We start from the raw sequence: 17,643 nt of genomic DNA, 5'->3' as shown, positions 1-17,643 counted from the left end.
CGTAGTCCACAGTAGAGCTTCATTTACAGGCTAAGCTTGATTAAGCTATGCAACAAATTGAAGAACAAATAAGAAATCATGAAGCGTTAGTATCAGAAGTGGAACAAATGTGGAAGCTGATAGATGACATGACTCGAGCACAACAAGGACCACCACATGATCCTAGCTTTGCGGTTCGTATATGTGTTTCTATTATTCTTAAGTTTTTGACATGATAGTATACAGTGATGATATGCATATATATGTACTAAAATTAGCCACTTTTATATCATTGTAAGACCCACGGTGTAGAATGGGGTACGAGACTCGTTAGAAGACGTACGACTTTCTTCGTGCTTTTTTTTAACGAGGAATACTTTATATTTGTATTATGAACCCTGTTACATTTTTTGAACTTCTTGTATTATGAACCTTGTTACATTTTTTGAACTTCTTTGTATTATGAATATTAAATTTTTTGTTGAATTTGTGTTTGTATTTCGTAATTTACTAATTTATTTTGAATTCTCTTTAATTGAATCGAAAATGAATGTGAATATTTCAAGAAATAGAGACTCGATTGAAAAACATTATAGAAAAATATTTCAGAAAAAAAATAAAATTTACATATTTAAAATATAAAAATTACATATTAAAAATATTTTCTGACGCAGTACAAACATCGAAAATATGCTGCAAACGTCACGTCGGATATAAACACGTTGGAAGTAGTTATTCTCGACGCATGAATGATGTTAGAACTGCGCACGTCGGGAATTACTTATTACGGACGCAGAAAGGAACGTAGGGAAGACCGTCGGTAAAGGTGACGTTGGGAGAAGGTTATTCCCAATGCCTTGTTGGTGACACGTTTCCTCTAACGGTCTTCTCGACGTTCCTTTCTGCTTCGGAAATTTTTTTCTGACATCTTTACCACTTTTGCTGACTTTTTGATGCGTCGGGAGTCTCCCCGGTTCTTGTAGTGAAGTAGAGGACGACTACAGTGCAGAAATCATGAAACAATAGCAGGGAATCCTTGAATTAAGTAATTGCCATAGGGTGTGGCTCATGCGGATAATGGGGCACAATGTGCATGATATGAAAGCATTCTTGCGGGTACCCAACGAGCTTAAATTGGACTCTGTACCATGATGCTGGAAGATAACGTTTGATAGATTGTCCACTTCAGTCGTTTCTTCCTTCTGTCTAATCATCTGATTTAATGTATTTGTCTTGATTCCTTAATCTACTGTAAAAGATTGTGGTACAAAGCTTATATATATTAATGAATTTATGTTCGGGTAAATGCGAATTGGAAATATTTTTTGTGCCTTGCTTTATTACCAAAGTAACAAATCGCAGCGATGTATGCTTAAACTAGTATGGAGCACAATAACCTAATTTAATGATGTAAGCATTCTGTTGAGGTAGGTCCAAATTTAATCAATTAAGGATCCTAAGTAAGCAATGTTAATAATGTCAGTCTGTAATTACATGTTTTTCAATACATATGTACGCCAAAAAAGTAGTGAAAAGTAACGTTTCAAGCTAAATTTGTGAAATAAACGTCGTAATTAATTAAGAAGATTAAAGAAAATAATTTTAAGAAAAATAGTGTATTTCATGGAAAATATGTATGCATGAAAAAAAGATTAGTGCAACACAAGCTCGAAAGCTTAATTTATGATATATATTTATGAACGTCGTAAGTTTATTAGGATTTTTTTTTTAATTTGATGACCATACATATGCATGAAAAAAATCGTGAAAAATCTACGATTGAGTTCCTGGGTTTATTAAATGAATATCATAATTACAAATATTTAATAAAACCAATTTAAGAAAAATGTATATTGTATGTATAGTATATATGTTAAAAAATGTAGTGGAAAACCCATATTATAATAGTGTACACTCCAAACACAACTTATAATAACATAAATTATAATAGTCTGCACCCCAAACACAAACTATAATAATCTGCACCTCAAACGTTGACTATTATAACACAGAGTGCTATAATAGTCACGCATAATATTATAACACAGAGTATAATAGTCTCTTCAGTATAGACTATCATAACATAGATTATAATAGTCTGTGCCCCAAACACAGACTATTATAATACTCATACTATATTATAAGTCATACCTCATCCCAAATGCCCATTTTGGTTTTGGTTAGAGAATATCATCTATCTACCATGCAATTGGAACTTCGACTCAAATTTAAAATGGTGAATTGGATTCAACACCTATTTGACCATCTATGAAATCCAAGTCTAAGTCTAAGTCTATGAAGTATCTTTAAAAATCTAAGCATGTATTTGGGATTGCTTTTGGGAAAATAGAAGCAATCTTTTTTTGCATTTGGTAAAACATATTTAATTAAAATCAATTTTAAAAACATCTTAATTCCACGCCTACTTCAAAAGCAAAATCATACCGGCTTTTAAATTGAAAAACTTACATACATGTAACAAAATACCAAACTATTTACAGCCCGTATAACAAAGTCCATAAAGTTAGCCATTTTTTTAATATTCCAAGTTTGCCCTTCCATCTTTTTCTCTTCCTTGCGATGAAATCATCTTCTTCCTTCTGCGATTTCTTTCATCTTCCTCCTCATGCGATTTCTTTCATCTTCCTCCTCATGCGATTTCTTTCATCATCTTTCTTCTTTTCCTCTTCTTCTTTTCTGCGATTTTTTCCATAATCTTTCTTATTTTTCAAATTTTTTTACGTCGTTAAATCTTTCCATCGTTTTTCTTCTTTTTCTCTTTTTTTTTTTCCGCTACGATTTCTTTCCATCGTCCTTCTTTTCTGATTCTTTTTTACATCATTTAATCTTTCCATCGTCTTTCTTCTTTTCTTTTTTTTTTTCCTGTGATTTATTTCAATCGTCTTTCTTCTTTTCCTCTTCTTTTTTACGTCGTTTGGATTTGGATAACCAAATCTAAATGACCGTGTACAAAAAAATAACAAATCTAAAAAATCGTGTATAAAAAACATTGAAAAAAATCATTTAGATTGGAGTAGCCAAATGTAAACGATCGTGTAAAAGAAATAAATCATCGGTAGACAAATCTAAACGATCGTGTACCAAAAGAATTAAAAAAACTCATTTAGTCAAATCTAAACGATCGTGTAACTAGACAAATCTGAACGATCGTATAAAAAAAATAAACGATCGTGTAGCAAAAGAATTTTAAAAAATCGTTTAGCCAAATCTAAACGATTGTGTACCAAGTTTACCCAAATCTAAATGATCAAATCTAAACGATCGTGTAACTAAATTTAAACGTAACCAAATTAAACGATCGTGTAACAAAATTAAACGATAGAATTTAAAAAATAAATTGTAGCCATATCTAAACGATCGTGTACCAAACAATAACCAAATCCAAATCTAAACGACCGTATAACCAAATTTAAACTTAACCAAATTAAACGATCGTGTAACAAAATAAAATGATATAGAATTGAAAAAATAAATTGTAGTCATATCTAAACAATCGTGTACCAAACAATAGCCAAATCAAAATCTAAACGACCGTGTAACCAAATTTAAACTTAACCAAATTAAACGATTGTGTAACAAAATTAAACGATACAATTGAAAAATAAATTATAGTCATATCTAAACGATCGTGTACCAAACGATAGCCAAATCTAAATGATCGCAAACATATTATGCGCACGTTGTTGACGGCGTAGTTGATAGGGCATTTTTGGTATTTTATACGGTGAGCCTCTGGGCTTTTTCCATTTTTGAAATTGTTCTATACAATGTAAATATTTTACCGCTTTTTTATATTTCTGGAAAGACCCCTTTTAAATTATCCTAAAATCAAGTATATTTTTCTATTAATTTTTCTTTCAATTATTTTAAAAGTTATAATAATCTCAAAAAAGTCATTAAACCTCTCGATATATACATATGTATAGTTAATGGGAACTTAGGTGAATAAAAACATAATCTAAGGCTCCAAATGTTTTGCCTTGCTTATGTCTAAGCTATTTTTCCTAGAATGTTTTTAATGAAAAACAAGTCTAATTATTTGACCCATTTGATATTACAATTAACTTTGATGTATTAATATAATAGAAATGAAATCAAATAAAAGTAAACCATTCATGAAAAATGAGCAAAGATATTCTTGGTGCCATACATGAAAATCTTAGGATGTGTTTAGAATGCATTTTGAAAGTGTTTAATTTAAGAAATAAGTTAGCTTTGGAAAAAATTGAAGTGATTGACAAACTCTCATAATAGCTTTTGAAAAGTATTTTTAACCATTTTTTTTCAAGTGAGTTTAAATAAAAATGAGTTCTTTTGAACCAAAAAAAAGAAAAATTCTCAAGTTAATCAAAACCGAACCTTAATATGTTTCTTTAGGATAGTTACGTATTTGAAACCCACAGCGAAGAATTTAGCTATTGGTAAAAGAAAAATAAAAACAAAGCAATAGATAATGGAAAACGTTATAAAAATAAAAATAGATAAAAGATGAAAAAAATGAAATAACTTTATATTAATTACTAATGGAAATGATCAAGAACATCACTAGCAAAAAAAAAAAAAAAAAAAAAAAGAAATCTGTAAAATTAATAAAGAAAGTTGTTAGAATAAAATATTTTAAATGTATATAATAGATTAATCCAAAATCATTATGTCAAATTGTCAAGAATAAGTCCCTACAAGAAAGGGGCTTTTTTGATTGTTTGAGAGGATAGTCCTTTTACAATGGGCTATTGAAAAGAAAAAAAAAAAAAAAGAGAAAAATCCCTAAAAAGAAAAAGGGTAATTATAATAGGTAGCAAATTTTAGAATAATTATTAAGTATGTAGCAATATTTTAAAAAAATTGCAAATATAGCAAAGTCTATCAGTGATACACTTCTATCGTTGATAGACTCTTATGGTTTATCAGTGATAGACCAACATTTGCTACATGGTCTATCGGTGATAGACTCCTATCATTGATAGATTTTGCTATATTTGCAATTTTTTTAAAATGTTGCTATATACTTAATTATTTTGAATATAATTGCTACATTTGCAACTATCCCAAAGAAAAAAAGGGGTAAAATATACGTTTCCTCTTTTTTTTTTTTTTTTTTTCGCGCATTGCCATCGTTCGTCTGAAGGGGTCTGAAGAACGAAAGGGGCTGCTCTGAAGAACGAAAATCCCTTGTCCCTAGCTCTCACGATCTCTGTTCGTCTCTTTACTGCCGATGGCCATTCTCGACGACGGTCGTTCTATCGACGACCGTTCAACCGAAAAACAGAGCGAAAAATCCCTCCCTCTCTCGATGGCTGTTCGACCGACGACGACGACAACGTCTCTCCTGGTAAGTAACATTCTCTATTTCTCGAATTTCTCCTATTTCATTGTTAAGATAGTGATAGTGTCGGTAAGTAACGGTTGAAGTTTGTTGTTGTCATAAAGAAGAGGCTTAGAGAAACCATTATTAAAATTTATAAGGTTAAGAAAGAGAAAGAACATAAGTGTTGTTGGACAGTTCACCGGCCTTGTCTTGCTCTAATCTACCATAATGTTGTGCTTTGCAACAAACATAAACACTTAACAACTTGATGTGTTTCTTAAATCAAAATTTCTCGTATGTATGATTGTTTAGGTTTTGTGTAGAACTGATTTGTGAACTTTTTGTTGCTTGTCATTATGTTTTCTATAATGAAAGTTTCCTAAAGAAAGTTGCCAGCAATTTGAATTTTTTGTTGCTTGTCGGTTGTGTTTGCGAAGTCATATTTTTGCGCCTGCCCGATATCAACCTTCCTTTGTCTGCTGAGCGCAAGTCACCGCAACAATGGACTGGCTGGAAATTTCATGGGATGAATTACATATAAAGGAGCATGTTGGAGCTAGTAATTTCACATCTTGTCATATCTGCTCGTATTAAATTTATAAACAGATGGCCGATTCTGAACTTTTCCCTTTAATGTTCTTTCATGCTCATTTGGTACAGTGCATCATGCTGAATGGCATGGATCGGTTAGTCTCTTTTATCTTATCTCTAACTCATGGTTCAACATTCATGTTCAGTTCATAGTGCAACAAGTTCCAACAGACAACTTTTAATCTAATATTTCATTACCTTGTTTATTTTCTATGGAGAATTGTTAGATGGAATGCTAGTTTTCTTTTGGAGTTGTCAGCTTTTGGAGCCATTGCAGAGCCCTCTACCAAATTGCTTGGTATAATAAGTACATATCTGGTATTGCAAAATACTATGTTCACTCATTCATATTCCTGAATAAATGTGTAATCATGGGATAATTATTTGGCTGTGTATGTTAGATTTCCTTTGGGGCAATACCAAATGTGAGAACCAAAGGGAGAGCATCAGTATGTGTTGCTAACATTCTAAATCATTTGCAAAGAGAGGAGCCTGTTAACTCAAATGATGTAAATGTTGAACTTGAAGGCATGCCGTTCTCTCTTTCTTTTCAATTTCCTTTAAAGAATTTATGAAAGGATTGATTTATTCATTTTATTTCAGATGGTTGTGTAAGAGATAAATACACCTATTCTTATGGATAGGGAGTTCTTGTACTGATTGTTAACATCTATGGCTATTCAGCATGTTGTAGTTCTTGTACGGATTGTTAGAGTGGCTGCTTTTATATGGTGGACAAGACGTGATATAGATCAAAGCAATGTCTGTCTTTATTAAATCTTTCGCATTTTCAACCTCAAATCTTGAGCTACTTCTAAATGACATACCGTCACTTCTTATCTTGCATTTGTAGTGCCCTAACTGCGGAAATAAATTTCAAATATTCAAGTAGTTGTCGCCTGCACAAGCATTGGAATGTATTATGAATTTTGTTCCTGAATGTGGATCAATTTTTATGTACATGTGCGGCCGTTGAAATAAGAGAGTATCGGTATTGTAGCCGAAGAGCTCTCTTCCTTTGCCTGTAATTCTTAAATTGTTGCGACTAATCTTTGCAGTATGTCGATATTTTGGGTGAATTGCTGCAAAAACTTACGAGTGTATGTTTCTTTATAGTTTGTTCATGACTTTTATAGCAATGGACTAATTTGTGATTGGATGAAGTACTTGATAAATGTAGAATGTTAACTCCATTACTTAGGTTGTTCAGGTAGTGGAGAGTTCTTTATTAGTTTTATGTTGTCAACTATTAATGTTTTCTATATATTCTTCCCCAGTTATTTTGAATATGGGTAGTTAACTTGATTTGATTCCTTTATTGTTTGTTCTCTTTTTGAAATCACAGTTTAAGGAAATGGGCAGAAGAAGTAGGCCTACTGAATCTTTTAAGGCGTCTGACCAGGCTACAGAGAAGAAGAAAGGATTGGTTGAAAATAATACTAACTTTAACATTCACATCAAAATGACTTGGAGCATTGAATAACCAAAACCAAATTCAAAAAAGTTACCCTATTTGGTATTTCTCCACCTACCTTTACCCTATTAGTCGTATAATCGGACTAACGACTCAGGAAAGCGATATGACATATAGTTCCTTGTTAAAAGTACCACACACTCTTATGGTGAGTCGTGACAATGTGGACAACCTTACAAGTATGTTTTAAGGTTGTTAACGTTAGGGTTTTTTTTTTTTATCATTACATAATGTGTGTTTAATATAACTATCGTTTCATTGACCACGAAATGTAGAGAAAAAAATGATTTTGACAAAATGCGAAAGTTTGACCAAATTCCATTAAGATCACAAAACATAGGCAACAACCCAAACAACAAACTTAATCGTGAAAAAAACGATGGACTTTTTAGATCATTGCCATTAATCTATTGTTTTTCATACTATGATTGTCATCTTTAATTTTCACATAAACACTTAAATTTTCAGTTAAATTCTATATATTTTTTAACTATCTTTTCAGTTTGATTATTTGAAACATTGTTAGAAAATGGATAATAAGACAGAAATCTTCTTAACAAAAATAAGGTTCACAGACTTAATTTCCAAATTTGGTTTTAAAACAAAATTAAAATGTTTATAGTCCTTAACTACAAAAAAAAATTAACAATATTAAAATTTATCAAATCCAAACAAACATAAAACCATAGTTAAAATGAAACAAGTCTTATAACATGTACGTGGATAAAAATAGAATAGTATTTTAACCTATTAAATTAAACATTATTATTAAAAATGTAGCGAAAGCTCAAAATGCTAACAAAATATTTAGAAACAATTATCCCTATGATGATCATTTCAAATAGATTCAAAGCCTTGATTAAATATAGCAACAAAAGCATCCATTTCATCTCTTTCCTTAACAACACCAATCTCCATTACCACATCACTATTTCTACTATCAGTTAAGGAAAAAAAATATGGTGATTCAGCTGACAAAATCTCCACTTTCTTTGGCTTTCCAAATCCAAAATCAGCATTATAAACTCCAAATCTTGGTGAACCAGCTAGAGAAACGCCTTGGGCTTTAGAATAATCAAATGTCAATTGACTCATTATTGATCCCCAATTCTCACAACCATTTAAAGCTTGATCATCCAAATTTCTAATACCTTTTAAAATCTGATCACAAGCCAATATTATTCCATTTTCACTCAAAAGTCCAAATCTTTCCAGTCGAACAAACCCAGCAACCAAACAATTCCCAAAGTAATTCAATGGCACTTGTGGTTTTAAACGAATTCTTGCATCAGCTGCAAACACAAACCATAATTCCCCTTCTTTTAAACCTTCTAATTTGGCTGTACAAACACAAAGATAAGCTGTTGCTATTGCAAATGAAGATATGTGAGAAGAAGAAGAATCAAAAATTTCATTTTCGATCTTCTTGTTCAAGATCCATTCCTTTAGGTTTTGAATGTTTTGGTGTGTGAATTCTAAAGTGCTTCTAATTAAACCATGTTTTGTTTGGGGGAATTTAAGGTTTAAGCTTTTATTGTTGGGTCCTTCTACTTCTTGCCATGCTTTTGCATAGAGTTTTGCAAGATCTTTTGGATCATTTATAACTGACCTATCATATAATGGCATTTGCTTGGAGATTGGTACAAAGGATTCTTCAATGCAAATTTGAGCCCATGATTTGATGAATGAAGTTGAGCTTCTTCCATCTAAGATTCCATGGTGATGGGTTATTCCAATGGAAAAACCTTTGTTCTGAAATTTAGTTACCTATATTGAGAATATAAATAATTAATTAATTGTGAGTGTATAAATATAACAATCAAGTTTAAAGTAATTACATATATTATACAATGCAAAATAAGTTTTATATATAGAAAACATTGGAATAATCTATCACTAACAATAGTCTATCATTAATATTGAGAAGGTAAATGATTAAGTAATTGGTACAATTGTAAGTATTCCAAAATTTATATTTGGCTTTTAGAATTTACCAGTGATATATAGACGATGTCACTAATAATATTGTATCAGTGAAAGAAGTTCTATCACTAATATTTTACTATATTTGTAATTCTTTTAGCACTTGTAATTATAATAGTTATATTCATTATAATAGTTCTTATAATTACTTGTAATTAAATAATAACTTAATGGGTTAGTATTTAACCATGCATTTAAGTGTTTAATGCAGTACCTATTTTCTTCCTTTCAATTTAGTCGTTTAAAATGTTTCAATTTAGTTTTTTTTTTTTTTTTATTTCTTTTTTGTTTCTCAATTTAGTCTATGATGGTTAGTGAATAATGTCAAGAAAATTTTTAGAAAGGAAAAGAAAAAGGCTATCTAAGCAAACAAAAAGTTGAAATTTCAACTAATTTCTTAGGAACAAAATAGGGAGAAGAAATTAGAAACTTCCCTTTTTTAATGACTTTTCTTTTCTTTTAAATGTTTTCTACCAAATGTACTAATCAATAATCTCAATGATATAAATATAGTTTAAAATAATGCTTACTAATTAAACTTTTTCTAAATTTTGGTTCTTACAATTTTTCCACAAATACCCATTGAAATTGACGTTTTATATATCAATATTTTCGTCAAAAGTTTCATATATTAAAACTTCAATATTTTTCATTGCTTTTGATATTTTAAACCTTGAGGTGAAGCCATCTATTGTGCAACCTCACAAGCATCTAATAGAAATATGGCATGTGACATTTTTAATTTTTATTTTAAATGATCATTTTAATTCTTTCTTTTTTTCGAGTGTAAAGGAGGGAAGAGTATTCGATTAATTGTACCTAATCATTATTCGTATGTATGTAATTTCTGAAAAGTTTATCTTCTAAAATTAAAATATATTCAATTGATCAAAGAATGAAATCAAGAACTTTTAGAAGAAGTTTGGTTCAAGGAGTTTGTTATTATAACCTTAAGTTATGATAGTTGGATTTATAATAACGTTCAAATTGAGGCTTAGATTATAATTTTAGTTTGGTTAAATAATATATGTTTGAGTTGTAAATTGTTTTAGTTTGAAAAATAATAGTAAATATTGCAACAAAAATATTAAAAAACAATGAATAATAAAATTTTAGATTTTATTATTAATAGAATTTAAAAATTGTCTATATTTATAGATAAATCAACAGTTTTGTCATTTGCGATAAGTTTTCTGAAAATTTTTATCGAATTGATAAATTAAATACAAATATAATTTGTGTTCATAAAATTTCCGACCCAATCAAACAAAGTCTATTTTAATTCCCAAACATTTTATTCTCATCCATTTTATTTCCAACCATACATAAATTTCTACAAACAATTTTGAAAAACTTATATATATATAAAAAATGTTAAATTAGTAAATAAAATAAGTAATTATGATTTTCAAATAGGTAAACATATCTATATTTATGTTTTAGATTAGTGATATTTAGATATTGATTCAATCATGGAAATATGTACATGCAGATGCAAATCTGATACTATATTATTACATACTTAAAGAATTAATGGTTAAGAACCTGGATAGCAATAACTGCAGCACGGTCATGAGAGACTGACAATTGAGGAACAAGAGGATGAAATTCTGAAACTTCCCGAAGCCCGTTACCAGAAAGATGATAAAAATCACTATCGGACTCTGCCACCGTCATGGAAATCCCATCGCCTTCGACAAATTCAATGATGGGTGTATCGGATTGCGATGGCCAAACGAGGTTGCCAGCCAAAGGAAGGTAGTGACGAAGAGCAAGAGACAGAGAGCTCTTGAGCTTCGGAACAATGACATCGTGAAACGAGATCTCATTCGATGGAAATTCGTAGAAAAAAAGACGTTGGGTTGGAAGAAACCTTAGCCACAACAAATCAAAGAAAGTGAGGGGAAGAGATGAGGGCGCCGCCGCCGTCGGAGGAGGAGGGATTTTGCAGACGTCAATTAATTTTAGAGAGGAAAAGTTAGCCATCAAAATAAAAAGAAAGTGGGGATAATTGATTAGATTTTTTCAGAACTTTGGGGGTGCTCTTCTAAATGTCCAAAATGACTGAAAGAACATACAAATGACGGCCAATTTGACTTTCATCTTTGCTTCTTACTTGTTGAAAAATTTCAAAAATATCTCTAATATCATTCGTATGGAATACACCGAGAACTAATAAAATATTTATAAAATATAACAAAATTTTGAATCTATCACCGTTAGAATTTGAAATTTTAATATATTTTTAACCGTTTTTTCCTTTAGGATAATTTTTTTAGTATAAATGTTTATCGCATCTGATTTTAGTTCATATTTAGTTGTCCTTTCACTGTAGGATTATCTATTAAATACAAGAGAGATTGGTTTGATATTTTTGGAAAAAGTAAAATCATTTAAAGAAAACTGGATGATATTCACATGGGGGAGAAGAAGACTACGGTGAAGAAGAGATTTTTGCAAACTCTAATTTTTGGGTACAGATAGGTGTGGGCCAGAATTCACGTGGGTCACTAAAGAAATTGTCGTTGCTTGTTCACCGTGGTCACCCACCATCGTCCCTTCGTCGTGGGTCACTGGCCTTCTGCCGTCGCAAAATAGGAATTTTATGGTTGAGGTAGACGGTGGGCTTTTGTGCTTTCGGAGAGACGAAGACAAAAGTGTTGGGAGAGTGATTTTTTGTTTTATTAATTATTTAATGAAAAGGGATTATTGGGAAATTAAAAATAGAGGGAAAAAATTAAAGGAGTTGGACACATTTTCTTTTCTGTTGGATATAAATGATCTTTTACAGATAAAAATTACCTGCGTCACTAAATAATAAAGTTTTTTAGTTTTGACGTTTTAGGGATTTTTATATCACATAATGTGTGTTTCGTACCACTACTATATTATTGACCACAAAATATAGAATAAAAATGATTTACAAAAAATATAGAAGTGAGTATATATTTCATTACTGTTACAAAACGTAGACAAGAACCCAAGCAATCAACTTTACCGTCAAAAGGGGCCAGACTTTTTAGATCATTGTCATTAATTTATTGCTTTCCCCTAAAGTGAACATGCCCCTAAGTTATATGCTTTTTACCCCTTTTTCTTTTTTCTCTTCATCATCATCCTTTTCTTATTACAAACATTTTGATTTTCAACTAATTGAATTTTTTATTTATTTTATAAACTATAAAACATTGGTAGAAAATAGATAATAAAACAAAGACTCTTCTAAACAAAAGTAGTGTTTACAAACTTAATTTCAAAACAAAAATGTTTATAATCCTTAACTACAAACAAATTGGCAATAAGCAAATAATGGTAAAATTTATTAAATCACTCATACATAAAAGTACCATTACTAAAATGAAACAAGTCTTACAAAATACAAAAATAGCATAGTACTTTTAACCTCTATTAAATTAAACATCATTATTAAAAATGTAGCAAAACTCAAAAAGCGGACAAATTAATCTTTGGAAACTCCCAATCATGATGATTTCAAATAGATTCAAAGCCATGATTAAATATAGCAATAAAAGCTTCCATTTCATCTTTTTCCTTAACAACACCAATCTCCATTACCACATCACTATTTCTACTATCAATCAAAGAAAAAACATTTGGTAATTCACTTGACACAATCTCCACTTTCTTTGGCTTTCCAAATCCAAAGTCAACATTATAAACTCCAAATCTTGGTGAACCAGATAAAGAAATGACTTGTGATTTTGAATAATCAATTGTCACTTGGCTCATCCTTAACCCCCAATTCTCACACCCATTTAAAACTCCATCATCCAAATTTCTAATAGCCTTTGAAATCTCATCACAAGCCAAAATTATTCCATTTTCACTCAAAAGTTCAAACCGTTCAAGTCGAAGAAACACACCAACCAAACAATTCCCAAAGTAATTCAATGGCACTTGTGGCTTTAAACGAGTTCTTGCATCAGCTGCAAAAGCAAAACATAGTTTCCCTTCTTTTAAACCTTCTAATTTGGCTGTACATACACAAAGATAAGCCGTTGCTATTACAAATGAAGATATGTGAGAAGAAGAAGAATCAAAATTTTCATTCTTGCTCTTCTCTTTCAAGATCCATTCCTTTAGCTTTTGCATGCTTTGGTGTGTGAATTCCAAAGTGCTTCTAATTAAACCATGTTTTGTTTTGGGGAATTTGAGGTTTAAGCTTTTGTTGTTGGGTCCTTCCAGGTCTTTCCATGCTTTTGCATAGATTTTTGCAAAATCTTTTGGATCAGTTATAACTGACCTATCATATAATGACATTTGTTTGGGGGTTGGTATAGAGGATTCTTCCATACAAATTTGAGCCCATGATTTGATAAATGAAGTTGAGCTTCTTCCATCTATGATTGCATGGTGATTGGTTATTCCAATGGAAAAACCTTTATTTTGAAATTTAGTTACCTATATATTGAGGATATAAATAATTAATTAATTGTCGCAATGCAAATATAGCAATCATGTTTGAAGTATTTACATATACAATACAATGAAAAATAAGTCAATTACTAATAATAGTCTATCGTTAATATTAAGAATATAAATGATTAAGTAATTGATACACAATTGCAAGTATTCCAAGTTTTATATTTGGCTTTCAGAGTCTACCAGTGATTTATAGATGATATCACTAATAAAAGTGCATCACTAATAATATTCTATCAGTAAAATGAATATATGATCGCTAATAGAGAAATCAATTACGATAACATCTATCACCAAAGAATATTTTACTATATCTTTAATTCTTTAACGATACGGTTATTATACACTACTTATAATTTGACCATAAAAGTTATATTCATTACAATAATTCTTATAATTATTAATTAAATAATACCTTTTAATGGGTTAGTACTAATTAACCATGCATTTAATGTGGTACATATCATTTTTCCTTTCAATTTAGTCCTTCAAAAAGTTTGCATTTAGTATTTCCTTTTTTGTTTGTTTTCTCAATTTAGTCTATGATGGTTGGTGAATAATGCCAAGAAGATTCTTTAGAAAAAAAAAAAAGGAAAAAGGCTATCTAAGCAAACAAAAAGTAGAAACTTCCCTTTTTCAATGACTTTTCTTTTCTTTTAAACGTTTTCTACTTAATGTACTAATCAATAATCTCAATAATATAGATAGAGTTTAAATAATAAATTATTTAACATATTTGAAAATAATGTTTACTAATTTAACTTTTTTTTTTTTTTTTTTTTAACTTTTGGTTTTTCTCATTTTTCTGCTAATATCCATTTAAATCGATGTTTTATTCATATTTTTATCTAAATTTTTATAAAATTAAAATCTCAATATTTCGATTAATTTTGATATTTAACTTTAGGGAGCCATCTCATTACCACCCAATAGAAATATGACACGTGGCATTTTAATTTTTTCAAACAATCTTTTTTTATCTTTTCTTTTAGTATGAAAGAGAGAATATTCATTTAATTGCACCTGATAATAAATTTCTGAAAAGTTTATCTTCTAAAATTGAAATATGTTAAATACAAAGAACGAAATCAAGATTTTTTTAGAAAACTATTAAATTAAAGAGTTTGTTATTATAATCTTAAGTTATTATAGTTGGATTACAATAGTTTCTGTTTGATATTTAGATTATAATTTCAGTTAGGTTTAAAATAACATATGTTTGAGTTATAAACTGATTTAACTTGAGAAGAAATAGTGAACATTGTAGCAAAGATCAAAAGGATAATAGAATATAAAAGAATTTAAACTATAACAAATTAAAGTTCCGTTCGTATTGACTTAAAAGAAAAATGTTTTTCAAAAAAATTATTTTTGTTTAAACTTATTTTTATAAAACATTATTTAAAATAAATTTAAAATCTTATTTTGAGTTACTTTTAAACATTATAGTCTTTTAAAATAATTTATTTTTTAAAATTAAATATTGAAAATGGGATTCAAATACAAATTTTATATTATTTCATGGGAAGGAGGAATGATATATTTTCACCATATTTGGTGTTAAGTTTTTGATGTTGGGAATGATAATATTTATTCTAAAAGCATTTCACATTCTCTTTCCATGGAGTTTTTCATAACCTTCCAAATAGGTGAGTTCTCTCTCTCTCTCTCTCTCTCTCTTACTTTTTCTTTTTTTGGTTTTATTTATTTTTTCTTCTTCCTTCTTATTATTTAATTCAAACAATTTTATAAATATGTTTAAAATAAGTCATATATAAATGACATGTATAATTAACTTTTGTTAATAATGATGCTAATATAATAAGTTATTCTATTATTATAAATTAAAATGAACAATTAATCATAATTATAATGGTTTAATTTTTTTTGACTATATATATTGACACCATTGATTATTTAGGTTTTTTTAAAAATAGAAAAGATCAGTAAACCATTTACCCTCTATTTCTACGAAGTCTAAATACTTTATCAAATCTTCTATTTTATCAAATCTTCTATTTTTGACAATTTACTATTATTTTTTAGAGTTGTTTTCAAATATGAAAAAATGAACCAAAATATTTATAAAATGTAGTAAAATTTAGGAGTTTTTTCATCAATGTTTATCATGACAGTATCAGTATCTACCATTAATAGAATTTGAAAATTTATATTATTTATAAATATTGTCAGCAATTTATATTATTTATAGATATTTTCAGCAATTTTTATTATTTACAATCATTTTCCTAAGATTTTTCTATGCTTAATTTTATAAGTTAAATACAAATATAATTTTTGTTCATAAAATTCTAACACAATCAAACAAATTTTCTATTTCCAAACATTTTATTGCCATCCATCTTATTCTTTAGACATAACTTTATTCCCAAAGCAGATACAAATTTCTACCGACATTTTTTAAAAACTTATAAAAACAAAATAATAATAATAAATTAGTAATTAAATATTTTATTATTTGTAAATAAGTAATTTATTATTTTCAAATTATTAATCGTATATTAATGATCATATTTTGAAGCTTATATAATAGAGATATTGATTCACCTGTTGAAAACATCTACATGTAGATGCTAATCTAATACCATATGATGTCTACTTTAAGAATTTAGTGGTTAATTAAGAACCTGAATAGCAGTGGCTGCAGCACGGTCATTAGAGACTGTCAATTCAGGAACAAGAGGATGAAATTTCGAAACTTCCCGAAATCCGTTACCAGAAAGATGATAAAAGTCCCCGTCGCACTCCGCTATCGTCACAAAAACCCCATCACCTTCGACAAATTCAATGATGGGTACATCAGATTGAGATGGCCAAACGAGGTTACCAACAAGAGGAAGATAGTGGCGAAGAGTAAGAGACAGAGAACTCTTGAGTTTTGGAACAATGACGTCGTGAAACGAGATCTCATCCAATGGAAATTCGTAGAAGAAAAGACGTTGGGTTGGATGAAACCTTAGCCACGCCAAATCAAAGAAAGTGAGGGGAAGAGAAGAGGGCGCTGCTGCTGTCGGTGGAGGAGAGACTTTGCAGACGTCAATCAAGTTTAGAGAAGGAAAGTTAGCCATCGAAAATAAAAAGAAAGTGAGAAGATGATGGATTAGATTTTTCAAAACTTTGGGTGCTTCAATTGTCCAAAAACATCTCAAAGATCGTACAAATGATGACGAATTGGCTTTCGTCTTTGCTTTTTACTCCTAGGAAAAGGAACATCTTTTAGAATTTTGAAAACATTCATGATTTGCCAATACACTAAAATAAATAAAAATATGATAAAAGTTTAGATTTATTACCAATAATATCAACATAAAAAAGAAGACATATCATTGATAAGATATGAAATTTTACTATATTTTGGAAATATTTTCAATATTTTTTCATTTACAATAATTTTCCTAATATAAATGTGTTACTACATCTCATTTTTGTCATAAAATATAAATATTTTACCAACTTCATAAATTATATTCTTAGATATTTATTTCAAAATGTAATATTATACCTATCCTTTCAACTGTAATTCATATTCAGTTGTCTTTATATATCATAAATAACCGTACAATTATCTAAGAGAAATACGCTGGATTATTAATGATATTCACGTGGGGAAGAAACGTGTTACATACACAAAAATCAATTTTAATTTAGTATAAATTTTAAGTTTAGTTTATCTTGTTTAGAAAAAAAAATTAGAATTTAAAGTCTTAGAGTTTAATAAAATTTTCATGTTTTATTAAATCATTTTTCATTTTCAACTCATAGGTTTAAATTTGTAATTTATCCTTCAATTCATAAAAAAAACAATAAATTAAAAAAAAAATTG

The 17,643-nt window shown here is 29.2% G+C and overlaps 2 protein-coding genes and 1 long non-coding RNA gene across 3 annotated transcripts; 1 reads left to right on the top strand and 2 right to left on the bottom strand.

The window, feature by feature from the left end:
• The first annotated feature begins 5,118 nt into the window (after positions 1-5,118).
• LOC103497187 (uncharacterized) lies at positions 5,119-6,700 on the top strand. Its single transcript, XR_007816102.1, has 2 exons — positions 5,119-5,994; positions 6,127-6,700. It is a non-coding gene; the product is annotated as an uncharacterized LOC103497187 (long non-coding RNA).
• A 1,339-nt stretch (positions 6,701-8,039) lies between these two features.
• On the bottom strand, positions 8,040-11,479 carry LOC103497243 (phenolic glucoside malonyltransferase 2-like). Its single transcript, XM_051080417.1, has 2 exons — positions 10,902-11,479; positions 8,040-9,140 (listed from the first exon to the last, which is right to left on the bottom strand). Exons 1-2 carry the CDS (start codon positions 11,340-11,342, stop codon positions 8,211-8,213), a joined length of 1,371 nt encoding a protein of 456 aa, XP_050936374.1. The 5' UTR covers positions 11,343-11,479; the 3' UTR covers positions 8,040-8,210.
• Positions 11,480-12,648: 1,169 nt separating this feature from the next.
• LOC127143771 (phenolic glucoside malonyltransferase 2-like) lies at positions 12,649-17,068 on the bottom strand. Its single transcript, XM_008459288.3, has 2 exons — positions 16,448-17,068; positions 12,649-13,778 (listed from the first exon to the last, which is right to left on the bottom strand). The coding sequence occupies exons 1-2, from the start codon at positions 16,886-16,888 to the stop codon at positions 12,849-12,851; spliced, it is 1,371 nt and encodes a 456-aa protein (XP_008457510.2). The 5' UTR covers positions 16,889-17,068; the 3' UTR covers positions 12,649-12,848.
• Between the last annotated feature and the right edge of the window lie 575 nt (positions 17,069-17,643).

The sequence above is a fragment of the Cucumis melo genome, chromosome 12 (assembly GCF_025177605.1).
Source record: "Cucumis melo cultivar AY chromosome 12, USDA_Cmelo_AY_1.0, whole genome shotgun sequence".
NCBI classification, from domain to species: Eukaryota; Viridiplantae; Streptophyta; class Magnoliopsida; order Cucurbitales; family Cucurbitaceae; genus Cucumis; species Cucumis melo.
This window is presented reverse-complemented; position numbering and strand designations above follow the sequence as displayed.

Excerpts from the sequence above, each read along its gene's own strand:
- LOC103497243 (XM_051080417.1), bottom strand. The coding sequence starts at position 11,342 with ATGGCTAACTTTTCCTCTCTAAAATTAATTGACGTCTGCAAAATCCCT. Across the intron at positions 9,141-10,901 it reads CTGCAGTTATTGCTATCCAG|GTAACTAAATTTCAGAACAA; the intron begins GTTCTTAACCAT and ends TTCTCAATATAG.
- LOC127143771 (XM_008459288.3), bottom strand. The coding sequence starts at position 16,888 with ATGGCTAACTTTCCTTCTCTAAACTTGATTGACGTCTGCAAAGTCTCT. Across the intron at positions 13,779-16,447 it reads CTGCAGCCACTGCTATTCAG|GTAACTAAATTTCAAAATAA; the intron begins GTTCTTAATTAA and ends CTCAATATATAG.